This window comes from Mycena indigotica (genome assembly GCF_014461135.1).
Source record: "Mycena indigotica strain 171206Taipei chromosome Unknown Mind.scaff0013, whole genome shotgun sequence".
NCBI lineage: Eukaryota > Fungi > Basidiomycota > Agaricomycetes > Agaricales > Mycenaceae > Mycena > Mycena indigotica.
The window spans coordinates 2,382,786-2,400,117 of record NW_023503012.1 but is presented as its reverse complement, the minus strand read 5'-3'; the positions used below and the strand labels follow the sequence as shown (position 1 = coordinate 2,400,117).

The following is a 17,332-nucleotide window of genomic DNA, read 5'->3' as shown; positions in this document are numbered from 1 at the left end:
TCGAAGGAGATTAGAGGCGAGAAGCAGCCTGGCCACTGAGGAAAACCACGGATATGCAAAGCAGACTGCTTTTCGAGAAGCTACGAAAGTCGAGGGAAGATGCATGGAGGTGTATACCACAAGCCTGAAGACGAAAATGGAAAGCGATAAGTGTGTTGGCAAGGAAGGAGATAAGTTGCATGGCCTCACAAGCACCGTCTACGTCAGGAAAGTGGCGAAAGCGTGAGGGCTTGCGCACATCCAAGCGTCACGGCCGCCACATGTGATATCGTGGACACGTTTGCGTCGGAGCCGACCAGTATAGCCACAATGGGGGGGCGCGTATGCCTCCGAAAGAGCCCTCCCGTTCGATTGACATGCGAAAAACCGCCAGAGCAACACAATTGAGCATTGAGTGGATGAAGGGGTAAAGTCGACGCGAATGGGCGAGGACACGGACAAGTTCAGTAATCGGGGGAAAAGGTGTCGGAGGAATGGAGCGGTTTTAGAAGCGATATAGTAGCCAGGGAAGAGCAGGAAAACGATAAGAGACACGACGAATGGGACAAAAGCGAGTTTCGACTCACTGAAAAGCAATAGGCAAGTGGCGACAGTATCAGATGTCGCTCGAATTCGTTGTTTACGGTTGTATATTGCGTCTAAGGCTCCAGCACGATGCCATTGGCGCTTTTAGACGACAACGGTCGTGTCTGCGAGGGCGAAAGCTGTTGTTGCTTCGTGGCTGGGACGAATAAGGGTACTGGGGGTTGAAGAACTAGTGGAGGCTCATACAGGATAGCGGAGCAGCGTGGAGACTGGGTGGCTGTAAGCCCAGAGGAAGCATGGAGAAGAAAGCGCAGACGGACCTTCCAGGTGCCTCATTCTCAAGTAGCGCTTCCATCCTCCGCGTAAACGGCAAAACACATTCTGCTTCTCATTCCACGAGGTCCGTCCTTTCGCTGGGCGAAGTTGCTGTCGTCCTCGGGGAGGTTACTGTTGTCGAAAATGGCGCGCCTGGGCACGACATCGAAGAACATCAACGTCAGCTTTGAGTGGATTTGAGCGGCGGTGGAGCAATAGATGAGTCGTACGTTGACTTCGGTCGTCCTCAAACGTGTGTTGGAGCGTCTGACGGCGGTGGTCGTCGTGGTGGAGAAGAGAAAAAAGAGTCGTCAGCCTGATGAGTCAGCAGATTGTGTTCCTTCTTTCGCTTCCATCTCTACTTTCAAGATATCAGACTACCGGTGCTATGCATTCAGCATCAACAAATCTCTATTGACCCGCCTAACTTCTCTGTTTCCAGCGGCACCTTTCAGGCCGTCCGCACTGTGCAAGCGTAGAAGGCCGCAAGGGCGGTGTATGTTACGTGTATATATGGCTCAATATTCAATGTGGGGTCGCTGTCTACGAGGGAAAAGAAGCGTCGCGGGGTGCGTATATGGACGGACCTCTGCACTTCCCTTCTGATAACGCCCAGCACGGATCTCAGGCTCCTGCTTGATTGTCCTCCAAATATAGTCCATCCCCACGGGCTGTCTGCTTTCGACTTACGCTGGATGTAAGATTCCGCTCACTTCCGCGGTCATTCTTTCGAACTCGAAGACGAAAAAACTCCTTCGTGTATTTCTGTCCCCTGCATATTTCGCGCAGACCATATAGAGATGGCGACTCGGAGGTTCGGTTCGGTTCGGGTTCAGGGCAGTTTTTCTTGAACCCCGAACCTGAACTTCGGTTCAGGTTTGGGCTTTGGTTGAACTCTGAACTGAACTTCGCGTTCAGGTTCAGGGTGGTTCGGTTCGAGTTCAGAACGCGTTCGAACTCTGAACCTGTGGTGCCAATCAAAATATTGCATTTTGTCAATTTTTGTGCCCATTTTCAGACATGTTTGTGCTTACCTTTCTTATAGTGGTTCCTTCTTAGGCCCCCCAGCTGCAACTCATCTGGCTCTTGACTATTGGCACTGACCAGTGAAGAAGACAGGGCCCAGGACCGCTATTCGTCAATCCGGGTCGTGCCGCTTTTGACTCCGACAACTCGCATAGGCACCACCTGATGTTGCCCGACATCGATTGACAGTTTGGCGGTTACCTCCGGCTAGCCGGCTCGGCGGCTACATCCCCATTCGCCAAATTCTGGCCTGTAGCCGGGCGGTCCGGACCCTCCGGCGTTCGGCGTTCGAACACGTTCGAACCGGGTTCGGAGGAGCCAGCCGAGGGCTGAACACCGAACTGAACTTCAGGTTCAGGTTCAGCCCCACGCTGAACCTTGAACCTGAACGCGCGTTCGGTTCGGTCCGGTTCAGGTTCGAACCGGAAAGCCGAACCGGACGCCGCCATCGCTAAGACCATATGCACTGGCACGTAACAGTTTCATTGCGCGCAAACGTTGCAACCGGAATCGTATGCTATTCTTCAAGTTCATCAATAATCACCTCCCCGTCTATCTCAATCTGTCCCTTCAAGTTGTCGCTCGACCTCTTACACCCGAAGTGTGGCGCACGTAGGGCTCCAACCATTTCCGTGTACAAACGTTTGTACACGGTTATAAGCGTTTTTATTTTCATTTAGTTTACTGTGGTATGTAAATGGTAAATAAATGAAAACAAATGGTTTAAATGGTTATTCCCTGATAACAATAGCAGACATGCTCATAACTATGTTACTACCAGGTATATATCTGGCTACCAAATACACACTAGTGTAGGACATACCTTCTACATAAATATAGATAGTTGTTGCATTTGTAGGCTTCTTCTTGAAGGAATCCATCACATGATCTGGCATCAAATAAGCCAAAGGTAGTGAATCTTGCCCTACAGGCCCATCTAGAACAGTATTACAAGTGAGAAAATGCCATCTTTCAGTTGAATAAACCTTATAAACTCAAGTATGTACCATAAAATTGTTGATCATTTTACATTATTATATTACTATTTTTAACTGTTTTTAAACGGTAATAAACGTTTACTAAACGTTTTCTTATCATTTCCATTTAGTTTACCTGGAGGTGTAAATGAAAACTAAATAGTTGGAGCCCTAGCGCCGCGCACGATGATATAAGGAGCGCTGGCTTAGCCTCCGGCTCTCCCTCGTCTTCTCTGATACTGCTGCCGACTGGCAGCCGACAATAGCGAGCATCGATGACTTCTGACGCTCAAGGTATACTTGGTCGGTAAACGGGTGTCTCAATGCATGCACAATCTGACGCTCAGTCCACAGGGGCTGTTCTCTTAGGGTCCTTAGTCTCGATGCTGCTCTTCGGTACGTCTCACAACAATATTGGCCCATGGAATTGCTATCGCTCAAGATATCATAGGAGTCACAACCGTCCAAGCCTATCTGTATTTCACGCGCTTCCCGCGTGACAGCTGGCGGCTGAAGCTCACTGCCGCGTTTATCTGGTGTGTTTGCCAGAGACACCGCCTCATTCTGAACAGCTGGGTTATAGGATATATGAAGCAACCCACGCCGGGTGCATTGCCGCATATGCATGGATCCTCCTCGTCAGAGACTTCGGTCGCCCGCATATGATTTTTTACACGCCCGACACACCCAATTCTGGTGTCACTGCTAATGACTATAGCAATCGCCGTAACAGGTGTGTCCTATTCGGATTATCACCACTAACCATTGATCATTATTATGATCAATTACAGTGCAGGTGTTCCTCACGCACCGCATCTATATACTCTCCCGCTCGCGCATCATCCCTTTCTTTGTATACTTGCTGTCATTCCTGCGGCTGGCAAGTGGACTGGCGCTCTTTGTTGTGATGCTTCGGGTAGAGACAACTACAGAGTTTCTTCAGAAGTGGCAACCGCTCGCGCTCACCGTCTGGGGCTTGAGCGCGTTGGAAGACTCTGTGATAACAATCACACTAGTGTATCTCCTGTGGACACAGCGCAAGCGGATCCCCGGACATCAACAGTAAGTTGATAGGTGTGCCAGGGCATACTGAAATTGGTCGAAGGACAGTACTATTTGTGGACAAGATCATTATGTGGACACTGGGTGTGTATTCCATGTTCATGTATACTACATATGTTATAATCACAACCAGAAACAGGTATCACAACAGCGTGAGTAGATGTACACGACGTAGACAATATCAGACTTATATTTACCTGAGCACAGCATGTTCTCTATGACTGTTCTCATTTGTGTGAGTATGGAGTGTTGGGAAATACTAGTACTGATATATTGGCCTTAAAGTTTCATTCTATGCCAGACAGTTGTAAAGCACATTTATTTCATTACTTTTATTTTTTTGCTTACCTGTCCTTCTCAGTTATCTGGGTTGCCCTGTTTGTCATAGAAGCAAGAAGTTGGGCTTTACATTAACCTGCTAAGGATCAAGGCTGAATGTTTTATAGTTTTTGCAAACTCATTTTTTGCAAGGTGAATAGTAAATACTACTATACTGCTTAAACTCAATATTATGCTTATATTTCCTAGTCTCAACTCACGCATAGTTCTGCGTGACTTGCTACAGGAGTCATTGGATACTAGAACATGTGGTATACAGTTTCTTTCTAGAGCTACAAGCCAAGCCCCAGATTCTGATACTCAGCACTAGTTATTTATTGCTTATGATTTGTTTAATGTTGAATTTGAAATTGTGATATGAAACTATACTCACACCGGGGTTTCAGCCAAAAAATAGTACCCTAATCAGGATTTATATATATAAGAAATAATGGTCCAAAACAATAGCCTTTTTTGCTGCTTTGATATGCAATAAAAGCTGCAAAAATTGTATCTAATTTACAAGAAATCAAGTTCTCTATCATGGTATCAAATATCACATTCTAGATCATGTTTTGTAAACAATAAGTGTACATTATCCAAGCCCAAATATTTGTCAAAGAACTAGTGTCACATTATTAGTACCCCAATTTGTTACATATAAGGGTGATTTGTTATATATAATAGCAATTTGTCACTTATTTCTGATATATTAGGTACACTTTGCACTGGGGGCAAATCCCATGGCATGCCAGCCATGACGTGCTTGGCAGCTCTGGTAGCAGAACAGACCAGTGAGACCACTGCCTTTGAGCTCAAAGAGATTCCTTTGAGCAGTCAAAGGGCTGACTGCCCAAAGACACAAAGATGCTTCTTTGTGCTCTGAGGCTACTGCAATGCCTGCATCGAACCACTGTCGAGTCTGCCATCGAACTGCCGTCGAGTCTGCCATTAACACGCCGTGGCTTGTATGCCGCGGAGTTTGCCTCCAGTGTTGGTGCTAGCCCAGATTTTTGATATATATAGTCTTATATCTTGTAAATTATTTGGTGCATTTATTTGTTGCAAATCATTACCACAAAATTGTCAGCTGATATTGGCTCTGAGTTCAGTCCAATCTGATGACTTAATATATGCTTTACAAATTAACTCTATTTTCCTGGAGTTTTATTTATTATTGTTCCACGTTGTGCAAATATACAATTTTTTGTCCACTATTTATCATAAATTAATCCTACTTCAGGGCTTATTTTTTGGCAGAAACCCCAGTGTGACTCTTATTACTAACATGGCAGGCAATTATATATCTATTAGCAAGAGGTTGCCTAGAGTCCCTTAGGGGGGCCATACTTTGTTGAATGTATATTAAGGATTTAGATATAAGCAATTACAATACATATTTATACTTACTTCTTTCTTTGTCAAGAAAATCCCTCCTTCATAGATAAGTACTATACTAGGGATGCTGCCCGTGGCCATGGCCACGGGTCGACGGGACCCGTCAACAGGTAGCCGTTACCGTACCTTCGGGGCTTCTGGTGGAGTCCCTGACGGGACAGTTACGGTTCGGGTGTAGGCCATAACAGCCGTCGAATTATGGCCACGACGGCCGTTGGTACAGGTCAATGGGTATCATAGAGCAAATCACCTGTTTACTCACCATTGCAACAGTGATTTGCCGCCGATCTGCGATAACTTCATAGGCAGCAACAAATGGACAATGTGTCAGGTGTATACCGACTTCCCGACCCCCTCCGCAGTCCCATCGAAAGAGATGATGTAACATTGTCATGTCACACCGGGCCCTAGCCCGGCCTGGCCGAAGGTCAGCATGTGGTGTCAAGCCTAATCTGGAGCTGCATTCTGATTTTTCATGACAGCGGGTCATTTATCAGCCATATCGGGTCTAAAAATGGTGACATTGTGGTCAACTTGATGGAATCAGAGCCGGAGGCCGTCCCGTAACCGTTACAGCCATCCTGTTGCCCGTCCCCGTACCGTCAGGCTCTCTGTTATGCGCTCGGACGGCCGTGATTTCAACAGCCGTCGCCATAGCCCACCCGTCACATCGACGGCCCGTTGCCGTTACGGCAATGGCTGACATCCCTATACTATACTGATCTGTGACTGCCACCGACTGTGTGAGTAGCATGGCACTGGCCACTGGACTGCATACTATCAAGCCTGTTGAGGACCAAGTTGATAATCACAAGTTGATAGTCATAAGATAGACACCCTAAGTTATCAAAGTTGGATATAACATCAGAATTGATCATCATTATAGTAATTTTAAGCTTCTCTTCTTCCGGCTGAAGACCTGGTATATAGTTTGAAACACTTTATAAATATATAATAATCAATAATCCCAATTTAGACAAAATAATGTACGTGGTTACAATCATCAAAGCATTTGATGGCAAATATATTTCCATACTAAGGACAGTATATACTTTACTATTTTAATCAGCTCATTAGCTACAGAGTGGCTGCATGACTAACGAAGATTGCATTGCATGGAGCTTGTCAGTATGGGGCTCGGGCTGTATCGGGCCATCGGGTCGTCCCACAGCGAGGGGGTCTGAGGAGCACGAGCAGGGCATATATAAGGTATAATAGTATATACTGTACTTTATCACTTAGATCACCTATTATACTACCTCACCCTATGCAAGGAGGCATCACTGAGTCAACGCCAACTCATTGGGCCTTGTCGACCTGACCTGACCCTGACACCAACACCCACTTTAACAGGCCCTTTTAGTTCGATTTGAACCTGCCCGCCGTACTTGTGGGCCTGACAATTCATCTATTCTGTTCCGGACACTTGTTTCTCAAGAGGAGTCTTGCATAGCCCAACCTGAATCCTGACAGTCAGGTTTAAGTAGGGTCAGGGTTAGGGGAGTCAGGGTCCAAGTTGAGTTAAGTAGACCCAGAGCTGTACCTGTGCTTCATCCTACAAGTGGTAAGACCCTACAAGTGGTAAGCAGTAAACAGGAAGAGGGATTTAGTGCTGATACTATTTGAGCCAGGCTAGCCCTAAACTAACAAAGCTGATATTTTGGGAGTATTTCACCTTCTGTGAGTCAACTATTATAAATTTTGAATAGGTTTGAATTGAACACTTACTCAATCAATGAAGCTCTACTACTATGTGCAATATGGAGTCATTTGGTTGACTTTGGATTTTGAAGTCAATTTAATAAACCTTGACTTGTAGTGAAAGTCTGTGGTTTTGTAATCAACCATATTAGGGTTGAAATCAAGTTTGTAGAATTTGGAAATACCTTTCTGACCATATCTGACTTTTGATGAACAGCCTAGAAACCATCAAGTAATTGGGTTAACAATCTAATAGTCAAAATGTATTTTGTAATAAAGTCTGTGGTTTTGTATACAATGAACTTTATGTTGAATACCAGTTTATAGGCCAATTGAACACCTTCCTGCTCATATATAACATGTTAGGAACGGATAAGAACTCATTAAGATATGACCCTACCACTGTTTTGAAAACTCAGGGTTGGGTCAGTAATTTGCATTTTCTGACTCAACCATTGACTTTGAAGCATAGGTCTAAACTGAATAGTAACATGTATTAAGGGTCCCTACAATCTGGTAACATTTATTAGAAAGTTTGTATAAAGTCATTACAAAGTTGTTATCCCATTCATGCTAATTATGTATTTAAATATGTAGCTGGAGACTGAACTTGTAGGGTCTACCCGGAGATCAGACCCTTGGGGTTGACTTGAGGGTTAACTTGAGGGTTGACCCTCAAGTCACTGATATACATACAATATCTCTTACAATTTCTCCAATGTATATACTGACAGTTTTAATCACAATTTCTGGCATGAATAAATTTGAGATTTCAACAATGATTTCATTGTACTGTAAACCTACAGTTTCAGCAGTGGAGAAATGCAAATAGAAACAAAGAGAATCTATGTGCATTTCTCCACTGCTGATTTCCTTTGTATCATCTGTGCTGAAACTGTCAGTTTCGCCATATTTGATGTGTGTGATATCATGACCAAATATATGTGCACAGATATCAACCATTTCAGGCATAGTTTCAGTCCCATAGATAGTTTTCATCTCAGACTGCCTAAAACTAGTCTATATTTGACTAAAATCATTCTCAGTTTCAAAAATGTATATTTTGGGCAAATCTCAATAGGTTGATTTGGTTCTAGATTCTACCAGAATCTACAACAGTTTCTACTTCAAGGGATATTTTACCAAATCCGGTGTGTTTTTGTTGTGCCTTCCCCATCCGGCTATTTCAGTGCCAAAGGCGCCAAAAATGACACAGAATGACCCTTTTGGGAAGGGTTTCCAGCCCAAGTTTTGGGGTGGTTTCTGCATAACCAGTGAATTGTCTAAAATACTACCTTAGTATGTCCTATTCAAAGTTTCGCTTCCCAGTTTGGTAAAACTTGACAACATTTGATGATAAGTTTGCACGCAAAAAATATCCTTGTTCTGACATGAAAGGACTTGTAAGGTTGTCCATGCTTAGGTCATTCATTTGTCTCAGAACTTGTAGCAAACAAAATGACTAACAAAGATAGTAAACAGTAACAATATTCTCTCTACACCATCATATCACTATTTAGTATTGTCCAATACCACACATTCCTTGAATCCCAGATGTTTAGCCACCTCCAGTGAGTATGGATCAAACCCTCTGCCACTAAAGTATTCAACAATAGCAGCATACACCTCATCTTTCCATGAGTAGCCCCTGACCTCCAGTCTGATATCAAGCTCAGGGAGTCCGGCCCCGACAGCATCTGCCACAGGCTCATTGCCCCAAGGGTCAAGAGACCAGTAAGCAATTTGCGCAGGGTATCTAATTTTATGGCCGTCGAGAAACTCCCAGTGTGGACATAGGAAAAGATATGCCCCCGTGCTATTCTCAGCCAGTGGCTTGGATTTGAACCCCACTATACATAACATACTCTTCAGAAATGCTACATGGAGATCAGCATCTCAGTTGTCAAGTCTGGATACACTTGCTATATCGATTGCGATTCTCAGAAACACCGAGTTTATGGAAAATGGAGGGTGCCTGGGCAATCCATGATGTTGGAGCATCCGTATTGTTGCCAATCGACATCACAAAAAAGCCAGGCTCACGCTGGTCGGCCCAGATTTTGAATGGATACCGTAGCCTAATCAGAGTGAAAATATCAGCAATTGAGCCCAGTACATCAAGCAGGAGAAATAGACTGACCGTGACCAACCGGTGGTTGGGGCCACGGGAATAGCACTGTCCTCTAGCCCACCATCCATCCGCGATAGGCGATCCTTCGCCTGCCATTCAAGTTGCCCCACAGGCAGCTTGCATGGAACCCGCACTACGGCGGGCCCGGGTGTATATTGATCCATGTGAGGTGGAACACCCTCTGAGCGTTTCAGGACAGTGTAGAGTTCTAGGTTTGAGTGTGAGGGGCCCAGTTCCTGTGGATACTCCCGGTCGCTGGCTTCAAATATCACCCAGGATGTAAAGCGGTTCATGCTCCACTCCTTGATCATTTCCTGGGTACTGATGGCAACTGGATGCGTCGGCAGTATATAATGATCGGGCCACCCACCCCAGTAGGTCGTATGACGGCGCGGCCCATATCGTGCTGGTGCTGCCGGATATATCTCAAGGGTTAGGCAACGCGTCGAGCGGCGCATCCAAAGGGTGAACATGGTGGAAGTCTGACGGTGGAGCTTCAATTCCATCAACGCATGACGCAACACACACACACCGTATACTTGAGGCCCATTTTTGTTGCAAAGTAGTGAGCAAGTGCCTGGTTTTTGTAAAATGAAAAACAGTGACCGTCCGACTTCGATTTAGCACCATACCCCAAGGCTTTCGGCCTGGCATATGATTAGGGTCGATATATCAACTGGCCATCGACACACGACGCACAACGTAGGATTGATAGTACATTGTGGCAAGGGTAGATGTTTCTTGAAACATTTGTTCCGGTGGAATGAGGTCTGGGAATGGGACCGTCAGAAGGAGCCTCGCATCACATACTAGGACGCTTACCGTCGTGAAATACTGCGGCATAGATACCTCTGCGACTTGCGACTGCAAATAATTGCAGGAAACCGGGGTGGCTTCAAGTCGGTCAGACTGGCTACGCCACAGGCGGAAGGACAATGCGCACTGGAAGCTGGCATGTTGTGTAATCGCTCGCAGCCATTCCTATACACCCTGAGCACGAGCAGTCAGTCATAACATGAGCTCGCACCTGTTGTGCCTCGTCCCCTTCGTAGACAGCGACGCTCATGTCAGACGTCGAGCCATATATCTTGGCGGCATACATCGAACGTGAAGCCTTGGGAGTGTAGCTGACCAGTTTCCCATCGGAACTAGGCGTAGATCGCAGCCGCAGATGTCGCAAGTCTATATCGCCCCATCGAATTCGTCGGTAATCGTCTACGATGTCTGTCATCCTCGGAGGAAGAATAAGCAGGGCCAGCACACACCTTCATCTTCGGCATTTGCCTCCGGTGCGGAAAAGTGGAGACGATAGGAAGTGCTGACGGCGTTGAAGCTCCCGCCATTTACCGTGAAGTTTTGCGCATGCGAGAATATTTGCGGAGCTCCACCCTCTCGCTGCATCGACCCCGACTCAAGCGTCGCTCCCCCCCATGAGGGTAGTATCCGTATTATCGAGCTCTGGATTGGGCATGAGGATCAATGGCAAAGGACGAGATGGGAGGAAGACAAGGGACGAAAGCTGTGATTGATCGACAGTCGCCTCGAGGCATTACTTCTCATCGCACAGGAACGATGAATCCAATGACAAGGACACAGAAAGCATACACATATGCCATAGCATGAAATGGTCGGCATTACATCGCGAGCTAGCTACAACATCTCATACGAGGTCGGGCATGTCTTCATCACCGCCCGCTTTCTTGGCCGTCGCGGTCTTCGCCTTCTTCGAGCGAGACGCCTTCGGTGAGTACGTCTTGGGCTCCTTTTGCGCCGCGAGGAGGGCGGAGACACGAGCCAGGGCGGCCTTTGCGAAGAGTCAGCATAGGCATCGAGAAATGTAGGAAAGAGATAGAAAGGGAGGGTAAATGGGAAGGGCAAAAGGAATGTGAGTCCCAAAGAGTCGGTCAAACCGCGGCGGAGCGACGAACGGGTGCCGATAGCGACATGGGACACTCCCAGGGAAGGTTTGATCGGCCTCGGTCCTGGGGTGGGTCGATATTGCAGACATGTCCACGCCCACATCCCGTATCGAGCAGGATGCGGGTTCTAACGAGAATGCGTTGACAGGATGGCGGATGTAGGGGAGGGAATGAGGTGGCAAAGCAGCAAAGGAAATGTACCAAGACGAATGGGTAAACAGCAAGACGAAGAGGAAAACGGCAAGACGAATAGGAAACTAGGTAAAGGGAAAGGGGACGAAAAAGAGTGGAAGAACATGAAGTCCAGATAGAATGAGTACTCACAGTGCGCAAATCAGGCCTGCCCGCCTTCTTCACAGTGATAGTAGCAACGACGCCCGCTGCCCGACGGCCGCCCGTCCGGGAGCGCAAGACGTCCTTCGAGGTGGCTTTGGCAACAGAGCTGGGGCCCGCCTTTTGCTTGCGCGACACAACGACTACACCATTGCCGGAGTCGGAGATGGCGACCGTCTGCAAGGGGGGTCAGCGCGCTGTGGTCAAAAGGGACAGCGATGACGCACCTTGGCGTTAGCGAGGCCAGAGAACTTGTGAGAGTGGAGGTTGCGGAGGTTGCCCTGCACGGGTGGTCAGAGCTGGCCGTGGTCAAAGCGGAGGTCGACATACGGGCTCCTTGGAGAAAACCTGCCCGACTTCAGCGCCGCGCTTGACGATGAAGGAGTTGTTTTTCTGCGCGGGGAGGTCAGCGTTGTGGGCCGGAGTGAGGGGAGAGGCGTACGCGGAGGAGGAGCCATTGCAAGTCGGTCGACATCGTGAAGGGAGTGGAGGAGGGCGTTTTTGAAGGAAGAGACGTGGCGGTGCGGATGGCTAGCTGCACGTGTGATGGTCACCATCGGGTCACGTCATCCGGTGGTGACATCGCTTCTGATGAGAAACATCCGCGCGAGGCACTGCTCAGTCTTGACAGCTTTTGCTTATGTCTCGTCCAGGTCTCCGTCCCTCCTTCATCCGTCCCTCCATCATGCCCATCGACAATACTGAAGCGGAACGCGCACCGACCAACTCCAGCGCGACACCCTTCGAGCTGCCAACTCCTCACATGTTCACCAACTCCAGCAACTTCACGATCACCGGCGGGAACTTCACCGCAGCATCGTACCAACTGAACTTTGCCGCGCCGCATTCGGATGTGGACGATCAGGGCGTGTAACGGTGTCTCTCTCCCGCCCAAATGGCCTAACTCCAAGTCCGTAGACGATTATCGACGGATTCGATGGGGTGATATAGACCTTCGACACCTACGGCTCCAGTCCACGCCTCATTCCGATCTTGGCACTGTCGGCCGCGTGCCAAGTGCTTCACGCTCGATGTATGCAGCAAGGGTATATGGATCCACATCCGAAATGAGTGTCGCTGTTTATCAAGGCAATGGTGCACAACAAGTTTGTTGTTCACTTAAGGCAGAAGAAATCTGAGAACTGATCATGATACTTGACAGGAGTGGTTGCGGGCCATCAAAGAACATGGTGCCTTATGGTATATGCTTTTGCAATAAGTGAGATAATATTCTGATTGTGTTCAAGTCACCCTGCTGTCCTGCAATTATTTGCAACTTCAAGTCACAGAGGCATTTATGCGGCAGTGTTTCATGATGGTATCACTATTATAATCCAATGTGTGATAAAGTCATTAAATAACTACTTTCTTAGATCTGATACCACCAGAAAACATATGTCAGGAGTCATCTAGTCTAGCAACAGTTTATTACCGGCAATACTTTGTAAGTTTTGTATGTAATTATAGTCCTACTAATTTCAGACAGGAGAAAGAAATTATGGTAGGGTAAATGATTATTAGAATTATTTTCCCTGACATTATGGAAAACAGAAAGTGGCACCATATATTTGTACAGCAATAGGTCGCCAATTTATAGTATGATAGCTTCTAGCAGTCTGATATACCTAACTGAAGTTTAGAAACCTCAAATGTTGACTCCTTGGATACGATCCTCAACACATTGCATAACACTGGAGATATATCCACTTTCAAGACTAGAACCCTTCAGGCCTGGCCTAATGCGGACTGATATATATCACTTGGTTATAGGCAGCTCTTGTTCCAACATCATTGCACCAATGCATCCAGTGGCTGCAAGTGTTCTAGACATGATCAGCATGTTGTCTCTTGAGCAATTTATTGTCAGGATAACATCACATGAATGCAAGCCAATGTATCTGCTGCTACATCAAAGTTCCTTCAAGCTTCATACTGTGTGCTTCCTTACAGACTTTGCCCAATCACTCAACCCTTGGCTGTGTGATCGATACTTCAAGGAACATCGTGATCTTAAAGGCTGGACAGATGATGTTGAATATATAGTGCACTTTCCATATGAGACAGATGTGCAGCAGCATATCCAGGCCACAGAATCTAAATGGACAAGAGGCTGGTGGAGTGGGCATCTCAAGCATCAAATTGTTCAAATGGGAACTGGATGGTCAAGGTATGCATTGAGAGACCCTCTAGCATTATATATTTGATTATTAAGTAATTATTTCTAGGCTTCAATATCCATTTAGGCTCTTAGCAATACAGATGGATGTTGGGTTCGGGGACCTGGACGCAAATTATACCCATAATGACAAGCTGAAAGTTCAGACTGCATGGATTACCCAGGCTGCCTACATCTTTCAGCAACTTAAGATCTCAAAGAATCGCCATCGATTTTGTCTGTAATTGTACTGCTTTGAAACTTTAGATACTAATATCATCTAGTACTTCTCAGGGATGCAACATGCACAGTCTCTTTCAAGATCAAAAGTAGCCAACAGTATAAGAAAGATACTCCAGCATATCTTTTTCTTTGTCCATATTGGATGTTCTTTGACGGTACCACCATCACACGACCAGAAAGGATTGCATACTGGTCTCTGGATCCAGAGGGGGATGAGCCCCTGAATGATGCCCGACTTCCTGAGCTTAGTATTAACATGAGCATTCATGGCTTCTATTGGGAGGACGAGGCATATGATGCCCTGATTGAATTCTTCACTGGCAAAGGATTTGATCCTTATTCTCTGGATGTAGCAAAACATTTTGGGGTCAAGGAGTGTGTAATATTCGATAAGCAGTGTTGACAAGAGTGACAATGCTGTATAACAAGGGCAGCACACAAGGATAGCATTGAGTTAACAATATACAGTTAAAGTGCAAAAGTTATGTCATAAACAAAAACTAAATATATAACAATTGCGATCACATTTAGTTTGATTATTTTCAGGCTTGTTTTTCTTAAGTTGCAATAATAATTTCTTCTGTCAGAACCCTTAAAGACAAGGAGTTAGACCCTTTAATAGGGAAGGATCTAACAAGATTTTTACCATCACACAGTCACATCAAAAGTTTCTGTAATCTGAGTTTCTGGAGCCACTATGTATGTCATCAATTTTGGCTCTCCTCCACCTCCAATATGGCACCTATGGCTTGATAGTAGTTTAAACTGGCATAGGGGGGAGTCCATATGTATACATGTTTTGTACTCTATATAACATCATGTGAATAGTTTAAATACCCAACTTACAGGAGAATATTGTGTTTTGGGAGGACCTTGTATTCACTCTTTGGATCCTCCCCTACGAGGACCTTGACCTCACAAACAAATAAAACAGGGGTGTTTATAAACCAGTTTACAAAAATCCCTATAGAAACCAAGCCCTAGTTGGTAGTTGCTAATTAATTGCTCTACTAGTAATCACACTTGGGTTTCAGCAAAAATGGTTCCCTAAGCAGAATTCATATATAAGACATAGTGGTCCAAAACAATAGCCTTTTCTTGCTGTTTTGATTGATATGTACTAAAAGCTGCAAAAAATTGTATTCGATTTACAAGAAATCAAGTTCTGTATTGGGGTATCAAATATAGTGTATATTGTGACTACCCTGTTCTTAACCATGTTTTGTAGACAATAAGTGCACCTGATTTAAACCCAAATATTTCTCAAAAAATAGTTTTACATTAAGTATTATTACTGCAATTTGTCATATATAAAGGTGATTTGTCATATATAATGGCAATTTGTCACCTATCTCGAACATATTAGGTACATCTTAGTGCTGTCCCTGATCTTTGATATATATGATCTCATATCTTATGACATATTGAGTGCATTTAATTGCTAACAATTGCAGCCACAAAATTGCCAGCTAATATTAGCTTTAAGTTAAGTCCAATCTAATAACTTAATATATGCCTCCATCTTCTTACAAATCAAGTCTACTGTTTCTGAAGTTTATTTATTACTTATCTTTCACAGTTGGTAAAATATACATATTTTTTGTCCACTGTTTATTATAAATAAATCCTACTTTGGGGCCTATTTTGAGGCAGAAACCCCCAGTGCGAATGTCCGACTAGATCACTATCACAGTTTTCTTTTACAAAAAATATTATGCACAAAAATTGAGAAGTTTCTGAATTTCCATCTAAACAGGCTCTTAATATGGGTTTCCTTCGCGGAGTTTCCTAAGAGGTTCAGTATATAGTTTCTATCTTTTTTTTTCACTTTGAGTTGACTTTGAGCAGTGTAAGATGTACATAAAAATAGATCGATTAATCAGTGAGGCCAATGGGGAGAGTCTCAGCCCCGGAGGCGCTCCAAGACTTTTACCATCTATCATGTGAGTCACAATTCCCACTCGTGGCTCAAGGCACCTTAAAATATATACCCTCCTCCGGTGGGGATCGAACCGTCGACGAATCCTAAGAACTTCCTTTGCCGCTTGTTAGTCATCAAGAAGAGCACGATGGCTTTAGAACCTGGCGCCATTTCTCGAACAAGCCATGTACATAATGAATGACTACTTAGTGGCTCTGTACTCGCAGGCCTCGAGGCGTCTAGGCTCCCCCTCCTTGTCCTCGACCACCATGAGCGCCGACGTTGATACCGCTGTCGCCCAGCCGGCGCCGCTCACGCGAAACGAGCGGTACTACCTCAACGACGTCATGTCCGTCTTCCAGGCACGTCTACCCTCCCGACAGAGCGGGCCCCACTGACGAACGCTGCCCCAGGTCGAGACCCAGCTCTTCAAGATCCACCGCCACTTCCTCGTGAAGGAGTCCGAGGTGTTCAACACGATGTTCCAGTGCCCGCCTGGGCCCGGCGCGGAGACGCCCGACGGGGCGGACGACGCGCACCCCATATTGACGCCGGGCGTGACCGTCGCGGAGTTCGAGGCGCTGCTCGACTTCTTCTATACAGAGTGCGTCGCTGCCACATTATCCGCCGTTGCCATCGAATTTCCTGATCATCGCGGCCAGCGAGTTTCACGAGGACTGCCCCGAGCTGCACACGTGGCTCGACCTGCTGTCCATCGCGACGCGCTACGACTTCCAGCGTCTCCGGGAGCGCGCCATCGACGTAATCGACGGGCACAGGTGGAACGGCCGCCAATGGGGCGTGTGCGAAGAGTTCGACCCCATCACGCGCATCGTCCTCGCAGAAAAGCACGCCATCCCGCACTGGCTGACTACCGCCTACATCGCCCTCTGCGAGCGCGGGACCCCGCTCCAGCTCCACGAGGTCCGCACAATCGGCGTCGAGAAGGCCGTGCTGATCGCCGAGGCGCGGGAGAAGATCCGCGACATCGAGCACGCGGTCGACCGTGACGACGCTGTCGAATATATGCAGCTGCCAGTGCCGCCGTTCACTGGCACAATACCGGAGCTCCACGTGCCGCGCCCCCCGTCTCCCAACGGCTTTTATCACGACCGCAGCCGGGTCCGCGCCGTCATTGACGCTGTGTTCAACCCCCCGCCCCCGCCGCCGATGGAGGAGGATGAGTGAATGGCCCCGCGCCGGAGATTTCTTGACCAAAAAAGCGAATATTTACTGTGATCCAATTATTCGAGATGCGAAGAGGCGACCTGTGTATATACCTCCCGAATACAATACTGCCGCGCGAAG

At 46.5% G+C, this 17,332-nt stretch overlaps 3 protein-coding genes across 3 annotated transcripts; 2 read left to right on the top strand and 1 right to left on the bottom strand.

Moving 5' to 3' along the window:
• Positions 1-8,834: 8,834 nt before the first annotated feature.
• MIND_01286800 (Ribosomal-L28e domain-containing protein) lies at positions 8,835-12,180 on the bottom strand (the record flags this gene model as incomplete). Its single annotated transcript, XM_037369337.1, has 15 exons — positions 8,835-9,199; positions 9,246-9,400; positions 9,463-9,935; positions 9,986-10,030; positions 10,086-10,100; positions 10,153-10,223; positions 10,276-10,346; positions 10,397-10,434; positions 10,481-10,668; positions 10,719-10,911; positions 11,120-11,257; positions 11,697-11,882; positions 11,933-11,986; positions 12,036-12,098; positions 12,148-12,180. 15 exons carry the CDS (start codon positions 12,178-12,180, stop codon positions 8,835-8,837), a joined length of 2,088 nt encoding a protein of 695 aa, XP_037214543.1.
• Positions 12,181-12,390: 210 nt separating this feature from the next.
• Positions 12,391-14,506, top strand: MIND_01286700 (MFS general substrate transporter; the record flags this gene model as incomplete). Its single annotated transcript, XM_037369336.1, has 10 exons — positions 12,391-12,571; positions 12,624-12,811; positions 12,868-12,905; positions 12,953-13,023; positions 13,079-13,149; positions 13,192-13,206; positions 13,257-13,301; positions 13,346-13,872; positions 13,931-14,097; positions 14,145-14,506. The coding sequence occupies 10 exons, from the start codon at positions 12,391-12,393 to the stop codon at positions 14,504-14,506; spliced, it is 1,665 nt and encodes a 554-aa protein (XP_037214542.1).
• A 1,787-nt stretch (positions 14,507-16,293) lies between these two features.
• MIND_01286600 (BTB domain-containing protein) lies at positions 16,294-17,212 on the top strand (the record flags this gene model as incomplete). The annotated part of the gene is made up of 3 exons (XM_037369335.1): positions 16,294-16,386; positions 16,438-16,628; positions 16,687-17,212. The coding sequence occupies 3 exons, from the start codon at positions 16,294-16,296 to the stop codon at positions 17,210-17,212; spliced, it is 810 nt and encodes a 269-aa protein (XP_037214541.1).
• Between the last annotated feature and the right edge of the window lie 120 nt (positions 17,213-17,332).